The following is a 17,742-nucleotide window of genomic DNA, read 5'->3' as shown; positions in this document are numbered from 1 at the left end:
TACATATACTCTGGTTGCCCCTTGAAGGGCTCTGATATGGGTATTTTTGAAGGAGTGAAACGGAATTTAAGCCTTGAAATGATGAGTTTATAAAATAAACTTTTCTTACGTTAACTTTTCCGAATTCAGGTATTCCTTTTCTGAGTTTCCGGTCTAGACACTCTTTGTTCTTCCCCCTACGTCATCATGACGAGCCAAAATGACCATACGCTCACTAGAAGCCTTGGGCAAGACTGAATACCTTCGGCGAGCGAAACCTGGCGGTACTTAACTCGTGCAGCCGTGAACTCTATGCCGCGTCTCATTGTTTATTAGTTATTAACTATACACTGTCATCAATTTGATAAACAGATGCACTGAGTATATCACAGAATGCAGTAAGATTATTGTAATTAATTCTCAACTGATGACACCCCTAGACGGCATTAGCTATAATGGTAACATAATTCAGAATATGCAATGAGCATGCGTTTTTTTATATTTAACAGCAAAGTTACACTTATAAATGACAGTGCAGGTTTACGTCAAATAATGATGTTAGGCAGGTTCCTCGGGGATTTCCTCCAAGTAAAATATATCCCTCATTCAGGCAAACACTCGTCTCAGGTAAATAAGCCCAAAACAAAATAATACACAGACCAAAATCCTTGGTTTGGGCCCCGGGCGCCCATAGCAGTTCAATTTTTGTCCTCGATCGAGATTGGGGACGTCACTGGCGAGGAACCGGAAGGCTCTCGAGCAGCGGATATGCACGAGGCAAAAGAGGGTCAAGCGGCAACGAGGTGGGCTGTACGCAGGGACACGCAAAGAGGAAAACGACGCAGTTTCCCCAAGTGCCGCATTAGAATCAACACTCAGCTTGATTTTAAGCGGAAAAAAAATAAAAGGGGGAAAAAGAGAAAGACGAAGGACACCAAATGTTGGGACAGACCTGAAGATGCCAGTTCATTCTGAAATTCTGTTCCCTGGAAATAAGGCCCGCTTGGCCGTGTTGCGCACGTCCAATGCCAGAAAACGTAACTGACAACAATATATAATAAGAACAGTAACACTATCAGAAGGCTGGATCTTACATCACGTCTACATTAGGTATAACGCCTACAAAAGGATTTTTACTGAACTTCAAAAGGCTGTTTCCATTTGAAGAAAGTGGGAAGACTGGGAAACAGACGCTTTTGAGGAGGCAAAGGTTCATGATTTCAAACCCAAGATGTAAAGCACAGATGAAAGCGTTAGATGATATCAGACAGTAATCTTGGAATAGATCCGGCATCAGGTGAATGTTGCCACCACTTCTGTCTCGGCTTATGAAGCTTCAGAAGACAGAAGCTGAAGGGTGTTGCCAGAGCCTCTTGTCAATAATCCGATGCATAGGCAATGATTGATTACTTCGGCAATTGTCCGCACACTAAATGACAAAGTCTTGACACTGTCACTCTTCACCCGTTTCCAGTGTCCTGTAGTTGAGACCAAGACATTAATTGGAAATTCTCAGTTGGCCAATGTGGGGTTCCGTTTCGTGCCGATCGTGACAGAGAACCCGTGCTCTCGAGGCGTCTCATTTTGACGTCAAGTTCCCAACTCAAATTTATTATTCAAACAAATTGGATTTTAATGATTGATCATATTAAGTGGAGCACAGTATACAGAATGATTAGTAGCAAAGAAGCTGAAATACCCTGCCGAATTAGGCTTTTGTTGTCACCAAATTGATTAATATATCAAACAATATTCTGTCTCTCAGTGGAAGCATACCAAATCACAACCTCAGCGCAATCCCAAAAAGATGTACACATCCTTCTCTTTCATCGGTTTTTGTAACAATTTGGGAAAAACATCACTAACTATGTATCTAATTTACATTTGTAAGTAATTATTGAAGTTGTCATTTCAGTGACAGGAAGGTGGAAACCATGAAGGTAGGTGCCGACCTACTTCTTGGGTATATAAGAAAAAAAATCAGTTTGAGCAGGAGAATTCGTCTACATAAACGGCCCCGGGGCGGTTGGAACGGTCTTGCAGCTGTTACCTCCATGTGAACACTCTCTAGCGATTCACTCTTTTCTGTTGGCTCGCATTCTTAGCTCTGCAATACAATACGATGGCTGCTTTTATCGGCTGCTCTGAGGGGAGTTGCCTGGGATTTCTTTTCAATTTCTATTTCAATCAATTATTCTTGGTGGGACGACACAGCATTACAGCGCAAAAGGCTCGAGGACGTGCATTTCCAACGGCGAGCTAGAAAACATCGAGTTATGATACACCCGTATTATAACTTATCTAAACATTACGAATCTTACCTAAACATTTCTTTGGGGTTTATAATGTCAATCATTTCTTTTATTCATCGTATGAAGGATAGTGATAAGTCATTGAGAATGGGCGGTTGCTAGATTCATTACATTCGATGTTGATGCCTTTAATGAACTACAGATAGTCCAATGGTCTAAAGAGGTAAACATTGATCTCTCTAGTTTTTCTGCATTAATATTAATAGTACGCATGATTGGAAACTGACTCCATATAACACAGCTTCTTGCAGAGATTTCGCGACAAACCCTACTTTGAACAGGTAAATTTCAAGACGTTTGGTCCAAGAAGATTCAGTTGCATCAACCCAGACCCAGTCTTTCGTTCATTTAACATATTACATAATCATTCTTTCACTAGGCAGCAACAACTTTTGGGTGGAGTTGTGGTTTTTATTTGTGTCTGCTGACGAAACGCCATGATGCTGTAACTTAGAGGAATTTGATGTTCACAGCAATCACTGGTCAGGTGTTTCGGCAAGGTAACCACGGAGCAGTTTTGACAACAGTGAAGGAGGAAGATTTGGGTGTGAGGGTCTGTTTTTGAACTACAAAATGAGTGGTATCCGAGAAGACTGGGCTACGATAGAGAACAGATGTAATTCTAGGAGTTGTGGGATCAGGAGGCAAAGCTACTGCAGCCAATTCTTTGGAATTCTAGGCGCTTATTTGTTGCAAATTCAGGCTGAGCCCCGGGACCCCATGTGAATGACATTATGCTCGAAGAAACACACCAAGGAAAGATGCTTAGGATTTTGAGATACTACAGCACCGTAAATTATCCGCTTTTATACATTAAGAAAAAGAGCATGCTCGTGACTTATCAAATTGTTATAGTGCATTTGTCGCCTGAATTTCACAGAAAACACACCGGTAAATCTTTCGAAAACCATATGCGCCTGTTTGTTTTTGAGTTAAAAAACGTGCCGGTTAGCTGTTCATTACCTTCAAAATAGCCCACCAGAGACCCAGGGGTTAATACGAATAATTAAGACAATATCGACAAAGAATGGTTCTGGATTTCCTGCCGAAAATGTTTAACATTCCTGAAATATAGCTCCATTAAGTATGCAGGGACGTCTCGATCTAGAAGTGCATGCGAAAAAATAGACTGCTCAATTATCATTGAACGATCGTCCGAATCACCTCGTGGCTACCGACCAATTATTTAATATTAATTGAAACGGGGTGTCTGGATCCAGCGGATATCACGTTACCACCTTAAGTGCCAAATTTCAGGGATTTGGTGAGGCGGTAGAAGATTGCGAAGACAAAAATATAGCAGGAGTACGCGCGTGGCAGTGGTACCCGCGGGAACACGCGAGGCTGAATGGCAGCATTCGACGCCTATGTGATTCGACGAAGATAGTCTCCAACTAATAAAGCCCAAACGAGCAGCACATCCATTGGTTACCAACGATATACCGCAGCCAATCTACTCTAACACGAGGTTGTCAAGGCCAACGAAACATCTACCCTATCTGTTTGCGAAGTGAAGCGATAGAAGCCTACCTAGGTACATCATTTTCAGAATATGAAACCTTTTTTTGCATCCACATGCATCTGATGGCTTGGCTCCCAGTATGCTATGCTTTATGACACATTAATTATGTTATACCTCCTTAATTTTTATTTCCAACAATATAACTGAGAGTTCTTTTCGGACATGTGACAGAATAATTAGAATTAAATTGAGTGATGATATTTTACGAAACCTCGTTTTCTACGTATTTAATTCGAAATACACTGAGTCTAAAACACTATAGAGGTTTAGGCCTATTCGGTATTAAAAAGATTGTTTATATACATATTTCAAGCCCAAAGCGAGAATACTCGAACATATTATGTATAGAAATTCGGATATGCCAGAAATGCAAAGCAAATTGAAGAATAAAGACAGTGTTCCATTTTTCATTTGAAATTTAGAAATCGTAAAACTGGAAGCAACGTCCTAACGTTGTCTCACTACTGCGTTTATCGTTCCTTCGCTTGAAATTCAAAGGTTTAAATTTAGACACTTTTATTACCTCCCGGCCGACTGGTTCCGGGGAATATTGTGTATATCGGCGTGCGGACTATGGATCAATAAGGCTAGAGCAAATCGACAGCCTGATTGCACATACCAATCCTAACCCGGACTGTGCATGACTAGGGTACTGATGAAGGAGACATCAAGTGGACAGCAGGCTACCAGGCACGTAGGCATGATCTAATTTGCCACTTAGCGCTACGCGATTGAGAGAGCCCGTGTGTGTGTATTTGAAAACCTTCGCGCGGTTTTTACCGGGTACTCTCCTTTGCCAATGTTGATATAGTATTTAATGCGATTTCGTTTCTACAGCCGCGGCCACTTTTCAACGCGGTGAACTCGATAAAAATCTGCGAAAACAGATACATTGCGGCTTCCATTTGCAAGTTCGCTCACTCCCTACCAGTGCCTCAATAGCATTAAGCTAAAGCATGTATTCAAGTAGGCAGAAAAAACTGAATTGCTTGACTTATACAAGAGAAAGGGGTTTGCTTTGATAATTAAAATGGGTGTAATACAAGCATTTCAAAAGGACATCCCCAAAGGCTATAAAGCACGATTAAAAACTCCAGAAAACTCAATTAACGAAATAAAGAGACAAACAACTCAAGTACAATTAATAAGTACTAATTTGATTTGAGTTTCTCTATGCGTTTCGTGTATCGTAATCTTGAACCCAGATTAGTACAGATGAGGAAATCTGCGAGTAAGACGGAATTTTTTTCAGAAAAATTCGATTTTCGAAGGTTTGAGTGGTACATCTTTTACATCTCTGAATGCTATTTCCAAGATCGATTTCTTGGCAGAATTAAACCACTTTTCAATTTCAAGCGCAATCAACTAATGTACCAAGATGCATTTTGTGTTGTATCATAATATTCCTACGTGCCATTTGACAATCATTTAGAAGTAGGATAAGTAAGCAGCCTCTCCCCTCTTGGTCCAATTGAGCTTCAGTCTTTAACATTAATGAACTAGAGAAATATGTCTGGATGGAAGATAATCCTCACGGAAAATGATTCCACATTGTCGTCCTTTTGAAGTTTCCCCGAGCTACGAGTCAAGCAGGGCACAGAGTTACTTCACCTTTTGGTTATTACAACTGGCAAGTTTCAAAAATTTGACATTAACCTGTTACAGAGAAATAAACAATAACTTCCATAATTCGTAAGAATAAAGCAAGAGATCTTCCACGCACTTAAAGCATGTTACTTTTTCGGTACTATTGAAAGTCATTTACCAAAGCACCGAGTTAGAATTGCATTAAAATGAGCAGGGAACCTTGTACGTCTTTTGCCGACTGCACTTGCTCTAAATCTCTAAAGGCAAGGCCCAGCTTCGGCTGAATTCCTGTCCAGGAAATTCATGTCCATTAAGGTAATGTTTCTGGCCAGTGTCATTTATAAGTCCATTCTCCAGTTTGCATGCTAGCCGTGCCGGAGCCAATCCTACTCATTACTGGGCCCGGCTGAAATTCAATATGCGATCTGTCATACGATTGCGCCTAATGGCTGCCACCGCAGGAATTTCAGCAGAGGGAAAAAATGTTCCAGCCAATCACAAAGCCCAGAGATTTTCCGCACGTTGTAACGCTTTTTTTTAAGGAATGTTTGACGCATTTATCGATAAATGGTCGATTTTGACGGCTGTTAATATTTGCCATGTAACAAAAACACACAATCTTCTCTCTGTTGGCCGCACGATTTCTTGTCTGCTGTCAAAGGTTCATGTTTACATTTTGACGGATTTATTTTACCATTTACATGAGTGACTGCTGTAAGATAGCTTGTCTCGGTAAAAAGGTCACATTGCTATTAACATTCAAAACAGCATTACTATCCATGTTCGCCTTAAAAGCAACTTCCCATTAGTCAATGATTTAAAGAATAGACAATATACCTTGCTGAAGTTTCTGCACAGGATGTTCTTCATCGATTTGGCTGTAAGTTTCGGCATTTCGGGGTTTGCAACGAACCATTTGGGCAGCGATAATGTTTTAGTTATATATAATGTTTTAGTTTCCATGTGAGTGTCCACTTGTTGGAGGTATTTAAAGCGCATGAAACATCGTGAATTATCCAACTGCCTACAATTTGATTCAATCAAACCTTTAATTGATTTTTATTGTTCCTTGCAACCACCTCCTTCAAAAAAATGGGATTATTGTTGGCAGACTTGTACTCTTGATATCAAACATGAAACTCTTAACATCTGGTAAAAAAGATTAGCGTTAACAACTTCATAAGCATAGGCAGGATTTGTAAGGTGTACGAGGAAATGCTTTGAATTTGTTTGTACTAGAACCCTTGACGTAAGTCTAACACTTGTTTGCTGTCTGACAAGATCCCACAACATCAGAGCCTCTTTGTGTTAACGCACTGTTGAATTATACCCTATCCATTCCGGTTCATTTGGGGCTTTCACGTTCTAACGTCGAGACAAATTACACCTAATAAGAATCAAATGCATAGTGGAAAATAGGGCCGTAGAGGTATACAACAACTCAGAGCTAAAACACACCATGCACCAACGGCCGGGGTCTCCATGAGTGATGGCCCCTTAATTGGTAATCTAGTTTTGCAGAATGCCATGGATAGGTCTTTTTTTCAGCCTCGTGCAATTTGCATTCACGAGATGTTTTCAAGCGTTGCTTTCATTGTTTACATTTTCTGACACTCGAAAACGAATTTGGGAAGAGTTGTTGTGACGTCACATGCATTGCGCAGACGCAAGGCATCAGATCAGGGGCCAATTTCATACAGCTGCTTAAGCACAAAAAACCTTGCTTGAAAAACCAAAGGTTACCAGCTCAAAATCTATGTGATTGCCGAGTCATTGTCATGTGAATACCATTCCAAACCAATATACATCACATGGAGTTTGGGCTGGTAGCCTGATTTGTCAAGCAAGTTTTTGTCGTGCTTAGGCAAATTTTGTGCTTTAGCTCTGTGAAATTGGCCCCTATGTAGACGCATAACCTCAAAGGGCGAAATGAAATGAGATCCACTTTATCTGTACAATAAACAGAGGTGATGAACATGGTAACATTCTGAATTTTTACAATAACGATGGCCTAATTGACATAACAGCGTGGCGAGTCCAGACATTTTGTATATGATGTCCCTGGTTAAACATCGCAGACTCTGGCAAGAGGATAGTTCAACATAATTAGCGTGCCCAGCATTGGGGGGGGGGAAGATGACTGGGAAACTACAAGGAAGGTTACCCAAAATGAAATAAAATGACAGAAAGACCACTGCAATCGAGTTCTGATCGTCCAAAAATCACTTACTTGGATAACAACTAACAACAGCAATATTTACATCCTAAACAATATGATTTTTGCTTAGCAGTAAACATGCCACATGCGGAGGAATTGGTACAAATGAAAGTGTACTATATAGTTCCATAACTGCGTCTAAACATGATACCTCCATCTCACTCTATAATCTCACTGTAACAGTCCGAAGTAAAACTGATGGACAATACAGGACATTGTCTGATACCTGCATTCATCCGAATTGAAGTTCCAACATGTCCTAAGGGAACTGCAGATAGGCCTACACATGTAATGTTTGACAAAGCGCTGGTATTTACCCTCACTGCTCAGATGGTCATTATGATCCATCTGCAGACGAAACATTCAACAGTCTTACAGTACTGCAATATATTTAAAGTCGGTCGGTGGGTCGGTCAGTCGGACGGTCGGTCGGTCGGACGGTCGGTCGGTCGGTCGGTCAGTCAGTCAGTCAGTCAGTCAGTCAGTCAGTCTGTCTGTCAGTCAGTCAGTTCATCCGACAGCACATTTAGCGCCAATTACAGGATGAAGTGATAATAAATAAGACAGCGAAGAAATGTTCAGTTTTAGAGGTGGGAGGAAATCCCAAAATGAACATTTCAGGGAAAACCCAAGGAATTAGGCGGGGACTGAATACCCAATCCACATGTTAACCTAGGTCGCACAGGTATAAGGCGAGGACAAATCCACTACACCAACCTGACTATCCACGTTCCCAAAAGTTCATTATTTTCATAGATAAATTCTTATTCTAAAAATTCTGATTTCGTATGCACGACGATTTTGAAAGCTTGGGAAGCTGGTAATTAATCCCACAGTTGAAATTTAAATTGCCAATAAAAATGTTTGTTTATACTTTTGGTCATATTCCATTTCATTGATATTACATGTAGAATAAAGTCGTTGTTAACAAAGGAAAACATCAGAAAAATGTCACGGATGCTGCCATTTGATAGCGTGAGGTGGGCATCGTTCTAATTAACAGTTTGTTACAATGTCCTTGTTCGGATGCGAATTAAAGCAACCGTCTAGACTGGTCGATCCGTATCAACTCGACGGAAAAACGTAACCAAAGAAAAGACAAAGCTCATCATACTGATTACAGTGCGCATGCGCACACTCAGACCGCTATTCTAAAGCAGGGTGCTAAGACTTCTGTTACCGACAACCAACTCCACCCACGGGCCTGACCAGATGCTTTGAAAAATGAAAGTAGAGATCAAAAGTCTCATCTTAAGTAAAAAAAAAAGTCGGAATGAAAATGTACAACTAGACAGTCATTTAAAAACCTGTAGTTTTATAGCCAGGCAGAAAATAACTTCCAGTTCAGGCAGATATCGCCAATGACACTTTAAGGGAGGGTCAAATTTAGGAATTGAATTTTTATACTCTGAATAAAAAGTTGTTATCACCATAAAAAAACATTTACGGATACCATGCAAAAAGGGCATGATTGAAAAACAATGTTAACTTTGGCATTGATATAAAAGACCTCCCTTTCTAATACCAAATATTCATTGTGAAAGTGATCAACAAGGAAAACGAAGGCTTCATACTGCTGCACCTTAGTGTAATTTTTAGTGATCAGCTCCACAGCAATTTTCCATTCGATCCGTTATCAACTTCAGATTAGGCAACAAATTTATCAAATGCACTTGCAGTTCATTGGGCGGGCTTGTAATAACGCGGAGAAATAGCCGCGACCCAAGGAAGGGGCCACAATCCAGCATAGAAACGTCGTTAATAAAACAAACACGTGTATTCCATTAAACGTGCCTCATCACTTTGTTTTTGCCTTCTATATAACGCTCGTGTCACGCACCGTAGACCTGTACTTGGGCAGCGCGAGGCGAGCGGCGTTGCTAACGATCGTTTTTACTTCGGTGCTAATGAGAAAGATGCAGGGAGCGATCAGTCTAGGCCAACCCACACAGCCAGCTCTAGCGACGTCAGAAGATTAAAGGAAATCTGAACGACATTCACTTCAATATGACCTTGTTGTACCTTGTCATATATCATAGCACTATATTTGGCTTCAATTTAGCATTTCCCGTCATGTGAAATGACTGCCTCACGGTTTGTTCGGTGCTAGTACTTCAAACGGGCTTAAGACAACAGACGTATTTAATTATATCCTGAAATGCACCTTTATGTCCCATTACACTTCACGCCCCTTTGGATTTATTAAAAGGGGTACTGCACGTCTCACATTTAATTATGCCCTATTATTCACTAAAAATATCACACTGAAAGATGGGTACTTCCTTTTCAAGGACTCACTGGTAACATTTTTCAAGTAACTTCCAGTCTTTGGTGGGGGAGGGGAGATGTTACAGAGTATTGAACTCATTTGCATAAATCGTGATTTGAAAAGAACGTGCACGCACGAGGAAACGTCTCAAGAGCCAGCGATCCAACATCTCGGTCACTCACACCAAAAGCCCAAAGGGACCACGCTGTGTGGTTACCCAGTCTTAGTATAAACGGAGTCTGGTCATCAGCTCATTGAAAGTCCCTGCTTGAAATATTGTGGAAACACTGAAGGAAATTGCATTTATTCAGATGAATATAATTTCTAATTACGTTTGACATTTGGGGGGTCAAATGAAATAATAAAGGGCGATCGAGCAGAGAGCTTCTTATTACAGGATCTGCTTCGGCGTAATCGCAATGTTAGGAACTCTCTATGTCCATTCATATTGAAGCACCGCAGTATTTATGCTCCGGAATACATTTTGCTATTATTGTCAATCTTTCTGCTTGTCACTGAGTTCAGTGACCTGTGACAGATTGCTCGACTCAGAGGAGCTGATGCCACGTGACCTTTCGATTGCAAATCCCGCTGTCATGCAGACAGTTTCGCTCCAAACCTAAAGCCGCCATGAAACAAAGGGAAGGATGATGCATGCATGGCTGAAGATCTCAATCAACGCCAGTTGAATTCGGTATACGACCTGAGAGAAAGCACAAGCCGCATTCAAGATGTGCATATCAGTGATGTCGAAAACACGACATGTGGCCATCCCTTACGGCAAAACAACCTCTGGGAGTCAAATCATTGTGAGACCAAAGCAATGCAATATACATGTAGTCAAATTTCACATCTTACAAAACACTTCTCTGCTTGAGGAATTCATAATGATAATTTCGCTACAATGCATGCAACGTGTATGCGATAAGCATGCATAGCGGCGAAAAGGCTTTATGTGGGGGGAGGGGCTGGTAACAATTCTCGCGCCTAAAATGGCGGAAATCCACAGACAACCGCAAAGCAGCTGCCACGTACCGTTGTAAAGACACTACGTTGATCAGGAATAGTTGTTACGAGCGTGAGAAGTAATTCCACATGGAAAAACAGAGTTAGTGGGTAAATACTAATAGGCCTATTATTAATATTACTAATAATATAGTAACATGCAAATGACATGTATAAGCATCCGCTTACAACATACCTTGTGCTTTTCAAAACACCTTAAATTTATGGTTACATATAAATTCAGCTGAAGATCATTAGCATGGAACTACAACACACAGTCACAGTGTAAGAGCTTGTATATGGTCGAAGTCTTTATTGAAAATGTGGGAAACGCACTTGCTTCCAATTTAACAGAAACGGTCTGCGTTAGGTTTAAACAACCGATCAATCATATTGAAACGATGGTTGCCTTTTTTTCCAATGGCAGTAGATCTATAATATTTATATCGTCAAAGTACAGTTTTAGGTTCAAGCGTCCACAACGCTTAACATCACGATTGGAAAGAATATGAACGTGAATGATGTGATAATCTTGGATTAGAATTCAGTATTTTGATCATTGCGTATGTTTGGCTTTTTCGTTCAGTTTAGTACGAATCTTGTACTCAAAGTTACTTTGAAAGGGGCTGCTTAAAGTACAAAAATTCAAAGCGTCTGATAAGATTTTGTATGAGCCAAAGAGAAACAGTCGTATAGTGTAATTCGGCCACCAGAATTAGAAACCAGTAATGCGGTGGCACAACGCTCGTGGACAGGTGGTACGCGCGCGTTACATGCCCCTTCGGATGTTGTGATTTGCCACATGCACGCGCGCGTCAAGCTGAAGAACGGGCCTGTGGGTGCGGTGCCACTGCAGTTAAGGCGTCTAATCGGATTAGTCCATAGGAAACTGACAATTTGCACGTATTTAGTGCTGCATTGTCTAAGCGACTACTTTTCAGTTTGCTCATGCTCACGCTTGCAAGAGCTTCACTTATCTTCACACGCTCATCTCAACGACTATTCTGAGCTAATACAACCAAAAAGTAATTTTGATTTCTGGAAAAAACTAAAAAAACCAAAACAAACAAACACAGCACAGCTGGCACACCTTCTCGTATTTAATGGCATCAATGGCCCAAAATTTAAACATTTATGCTCAGGAAGCGTGCATAGAAGGACACAGCTGTTTGCTTGATGTCATGCTTCTCCCACTAGAATTCGGATTGCGTTGATTTTTTGCTCTTAATGGTGTGACTTTAACATTGCAAGCAAGCAGCCATGTAAAAACATGCACGAAAATACTGGAAATGGATTTTGGCCGTGTCATTACAAATTACCTGCCAGCCATAGTCTAAGACGCATCCATGATTTCAGAAAGAAATATTCCCAAGGTATTGAAATTGTACAAGTCAGAAAAACTGTTTTGGATCCTTATGTAAAAAAAATAATTCACTGATCTTGTATTGGCATACGTAAACACAGCATTTAACAATTGCATTTGTAATCCTATTAAATATTTTAATATCAACTATCCATATTCCAATTGGCCCAACAGAGAAATACATTAGGAGGAATAACCTCGGCTTTGTCACACAATCCTCATCTGGAGGTAATACATTTAAATCCATACCACCTAAATTTCAGGGAGCCCGTGCTTAAAAATGCAAGTTACGCCACGTATTGAGTGTTCTTGTCTGCGGTTGAAGAGACACACATGGCCACTGACCATCCGGGTCTTTCGCGTCTGTTGGCTGGGGCACTATATGACGACTATGGACCGCTTTATGAGCAATATTGCAATGCTTCTCTTTTCGGGAGGGGGAAATTCTGCCACCTTGCCAAGGCCTCAACTTCGAGTCATGACGTGCAAGGGGTCATGGAGAAATGTGTGCGAAATGCACCCGGTGGCTCGGAAGCGAGTAATATCGTCCGACTCCTACCGAGATATGTCCTCGCGAAACCTTTAATAGACAATGACGGCTGTTTCATGAGTTACGGTAATGCTCATGCGAAGTAATATCTCTGTCATGCGGGTGTTGTGCATTGTTTTATTTCCTTTGGCGTTAACAACTATCCACTGTTATTACTAACAGGCTAAAAAAATGAAAAATAGTTATTTATGCATTTCTTATTTAGTCAAATTTCCTATTTTTAAACATTAAAAAATACATAGAATAATATAGTAAGAGCGTCAAGTTCGATTTGTTGAAGAGGTATTTTGGCTTTCCACCACCAGACAAAGTTTAGTGTTCTGCATTGTCATGGACACGGTTCTAATTTGAATATGTCTCGTGGAATGTTAAATGGTAACAGAACAAAAATCAAACACAAAACAGCCGATTGCTTAATAGGAGGCATTCTTGAGCTGTCCATGGACGATGAGATTACATTCACACTTCTTAGTGCACGTTATTTAAACTTCATATTTAAAAATGGAAAGTTCTTACAACAACACGCCACCCAATAATACGGTGCCCAAAAGAGGACACTTATAACCCATTTAAAAGCTTAAAAAACGCACACACAATAAATCAATCAATCAATCAATCAACACTATAACTCTTCATAGATGACATCTACATGCTGTTAAAGTCAAACAGATCTAAATGCGTTTACGTTATAAAGTGGTAGCCTATTCACTCTGCCAGTCTTTGTCTTTTGCCCTAACTTCTTGAACTAAATTTGTTTACTGAACAATATACAGTACACGGGTTCTGGAAGCCCTCGATAAGGTCTTGTTTACTTATACCTCTCCACTTCTTAAAATTTTTATTCCTAATTTTTCTGTGTTAATTTGCACAAGGAAAGCAACAAATAAACGAGACAAAGACAACGGGCAAATGAAGCATTACAGACAATATATTACAATATTTCTACCCAATAGTACCTAATTTGAACTGAGGATATTTTCAATTTTGTTGACAAAGAGAATCGAATATTAAAAAACAAATGAAGAGGCAATGTAAAGTCTGACTGATGCTGTCGCTTCGAGTTCGTAGACACGTAGCTATGGTGCATGCATATTGGAGTATTTCTATAGTTAATGTGCAGTATGTTTTAATACAGCGTAATTTAGTTGCATATCATTTTTTGACTATTTTAATAATGTTAGATGGCCCATTGAAAATCATCTGGTTTTTAGATTAGATGACTACCAACTGTAAATAAAGCTATTTTCATTATCATTCTTATTCTTATTATACAGACATTTTATTCTTTTGAAATTATTTTGAAAAACTATTCAGATGTGAAAATCTGTCGATGCCAGAATAGATGCATTTTTATTATAACACTTGAAGGTCAGGGCAAATCTGACTAAGGTGTATCCTTATCTGAAGTCGCAGATTCAACACTCTGAATGTGACTCGATCAAATCATATATAACGGCTTCTGCTATTGTCAAAAGACCTTGGCCCTCCACGACAGGCTTTATGAAAGCATGTCTGTTTTAAATACAGGAGGGGCATGCTTAGTAGCACGACGAAGTATCACCTAGATGCAGTCCCCAATTTCCTCCTCCCCTGAGGTCCAAGGCTCGTTTGCTTGGGCGGGCGTGAGCTTCACTGACTTTCACCAAGAAAATCTTTCCCACAAATTTGCCGATTTTCCTTTATTCCACGTCGGTTTTCTCACGCCCGACTTGCTGGCATAGTTTTCCGGGGCGGGTAGTTTTTCATTCTTAACATGCTTGCCCCGGGCACAGCAAATTAGGGTGCGGATGCTGAAGGGACCGTCGTACGTCATCAAGTTTCAATGCAAGCTGCAATTACCATAGTGACCCTATTTATGAACGATTTGAAGAAGTATAACCACCCATATACTAAAACTAGTTAGAAAGGCTCGTCTTAAAGGATTGATTTCATCATGTGTGTTAACATATGTTCAGCCTGTGAAGGTGTTCATGTCAAGTTCAACCCTAAACTGAACTCTGTTTACGGAGTCATGAGTATTGGATCAAGAAATATGAACGTATCACCCACTGAAACCGCAAAGCATTAATATGAATGTTCATCACCAAGGAACAGGGATTCGAGATTTATTTTTCACGGTCCATTTTACCTATTAAGGATAACACAATCCAACTAGGGATCTGGCACCCTGAAGAGGTAATGAGGTTGGATTTCCTTCCTTTGACACTTTTTCACCAGTCAATGCACGGCATAACGTGAAGTGCTTGTCCAATAACGAGACTTTGGTCCACAAAAATATTCATCAAAGTGGAACATATTAATCACCGCCGAAACATACTTCAGGGAATTAAGCGCAAAATTACACGAGGGCAAACTAACTCGATTAAAACCCAAATGACAGTACGTGAAGTCACCGTCTGTGCGATCATATGAGGCGGTATCATGACAAGTGGGCATACACACCAATCTCACAGGGATCTGTTTGGAATGGTAACAAACAACATAGGAAGATTTATTCGACGGGGGAGATTTAATTGAAAAAAGAAAGCTCAAATTGGCGCTGCGTCGGACTTACTTCCTCAACGGAACACTGGCTGACGGTGGTAAGGGGATGACAAGCTTTGGGAAGAGGGTGGGGAATGGACTGGGACCGAGGCTGGGCCCGGTTGTGGCGTTTACGTAGGAAGTCGCGTCCAGTTCCAGCGAGATGATAACGTCTACTTCGCTCGCTTCCCCGTTAGATTAATGCTATTCCTGATGGGCCAGAGGGCTAGCTGATGAATGCATCAAACTTCATTACAGTAGGTACTCGTGGCACGCCGGCACGTGTTGTCCTGTCGCCTCGCATAATATGACAGCGGAGATCCGCGCGGCTGGCTGCGCCCAGCGCACGTCCTACTGCCCCCCTCAGTTTGCCGAGGAAAAGAACCGTATATCGATTGTGCACAAGAGGTTTCCCGAGGCCTCAACGTGTAATACAGGTCACGAAATCAGCTCGAGTTACCAATACATCAACGGAGAACTCTGTGAAGTTCTATGACCACACAGCTCCCTGAGGTATTTCAGTTTTCGACCACGGACAGAGGTAATAATAACTCATTCGCTCTGAAGAATATGCTGCCTTTATCGGATGTACAGACGACTCCTTTGAGACAGATTTCTGGATTCTGTCCGGGGATTCATTCATCTCTTTTCCTTCTCAATCCAGAGTCTATTCAGCGTTTTTAAAGACTGGGGACCCATGAATAAGTTTCCCCGTAACGAACGAACGCCGAGGCGGTGTTTTCCTTGCAATGAAATAAGAAGGGACAGCGGGCCGTCCGAAACTGTCATGCGTAATTAGGACCCATGGTTCAACATCAAATTCCTCATTTACATCTGCATTAACATCGAGCACTAGACTTAACTTGGATAATGTTCACACATATGGGTATGGTACCCCATTCAGTCCACGGACCTAGTGTGAATCAAAATTTTGAAACATTCTCCTAATAAATATAATGAACTTTATGTCGATTTGTCAGGTTACTGCGACATGTTACACAGGCATCCGCAGCAGGGAATGGTGGCAAATTGACGCTGGCCGCTGCTGGCAGTATTAAACTGTGGTGATTTTCTAATACTGGAGTAATTTCAAACCGACGAGATCTTAAACTGAAAATGCATATTTTTTTGCTTAAACAAAGGTGGCACCGCACCCTGGGGCCCAATTCGGTGCTTGAAATATTAAGGGCATTCGCAGATTGGATGCTCCAGGAAACACAAAGACTAATCATTAATTATTTACACTCGATCGCTGAGGGATTTACCTTTAAAGTGGCCAGGTTACTGGGAAGGGGTGATAGAGGGCAATGGACGATGGAAATCAATCCCCGCTAAGCAGATTGATAATTGTCACTCTCCAAATTGAATAAGACATTTTTCAGAGTTACAAAATAGTAGACATACAAGAGTATCTACGATGCTACGGAAGCACTCACTGAATCTGACGAAGCATATTTGGCCCCAAAGAAAACCTAAATCTTTACATTTGCAATTTTCTGACAAAGGGGTAAATTCAGATCACCATTATCATTATTTTGCTCACTGCTCTTTTTCGGTATTATATGCAATAATGGATTTGTGGTTTGTTGCAATATTCATATCACAGAGCTACTTTGAGGGATATTACTGGTTGTTGGTCATCCATCAATACCTGTCATCAGCCTCTAATCGTGAAAGCATCTTGATTCATAAAGTAGAAATTATACTATGTCCTCCAAGGAGGCTGATCATGGATACGGTTCACCTACCTCCGTCCATACTTGAAGCAGCTACCTTCTTGGGATATTTGTCCCCTTGTGAATTACTCATGAACGCCTTTTCTCCTTGCCTGGTTTTGGAAGGTTGCAGCGGGGCTGAAGCTGTGTGAGGAATCATCCAATGTTGGGAACGCCGTACTCCTCCCTCTACCATCTGTGCAAATCCAGAAACTCTAATCGGCTGTCCTTCCTCTCTGCCTCTGTAATATTCAGAATTTGTCCACAGTTGTCCGGGACATGGCTATGTATTTTTTTCTTTTGGACAACAGTGATGTGTTGGGTAAGTACATAAGCCAACAGGTCCTGGCACACTTGAGTTCAGAGATCCACTACGGCGCCTCGATATGCCGATATTACCACATTCCCTCACATCTCTCCCGCCCTTTTTTCCACAGCGGTACCGTCTGCTCACATACACGGTCGCATCTGGCTCAGGAAGGCTGTACACGTTCTCGCGTCTGTGAGCTAACGTCGCTCTGCACCAGCAGCACACTCAGCTATTGAAGTTGCGGTGGTCACGTGCCATCCGCAGTTGATAAGAGAATGATAAAGCCCGCCCCATAGTCATCGGGAGTGTACCATTATCACGCCAGGGGTGTGGTAGCTTGAGATTGCCTGCGGGATGGGAAACGCACAGGTGGCTAATAATAATCTCTA

At 41.1% G+C, this 17,742-nt stretch overlaps 1 protein-coding gene across 1 annotated transcript in view; it reads right to left on the bottom strand.

Annotated features, from left to right (window-relative positions):
* Nucleotides 1-17,742, bottom strand: part of LOC110980466 (synaptotagmin-15-like) — a 90,677-nt gene that overhangs the window by 45,062 nt on the left and 27,873 nt on the right. The window contains exon 3 of the mRNA XM_022237162.2: nucleotides 17,077-17,700. Within this exon, the coding sequence (XP_022092854.1) occupies nucleotides 17,077-17,239 (163 nt within the window). The 5' untranslated portion in view covers nucleotides 17,240-17,700. The remainder of the gene's footprint in view (nucleotides 1-17,076; nucleotides 17,701-17,742) is intronic.

This window comes from Acanthaster planci, linkage group LG19 (genome assembly GCF_054643075.1).
Source record: "Acanthaster planci isolate LZ-2023a linkage group LG19, COTS_SCS, whole genome shotgun sequence".
NCBI classification, from domain to species: Eukaryota; Metazoa; Echinodermata; class Asteroidea; order Valvatida; family Acanthasteridae; genus Acanthaster; species Acanthaster planci.
The sequence above is the reverse complement of the archived record's forward strand: the minus strand, read 5'-3'. Positions and strand labels throughout refer to the sequence as shown.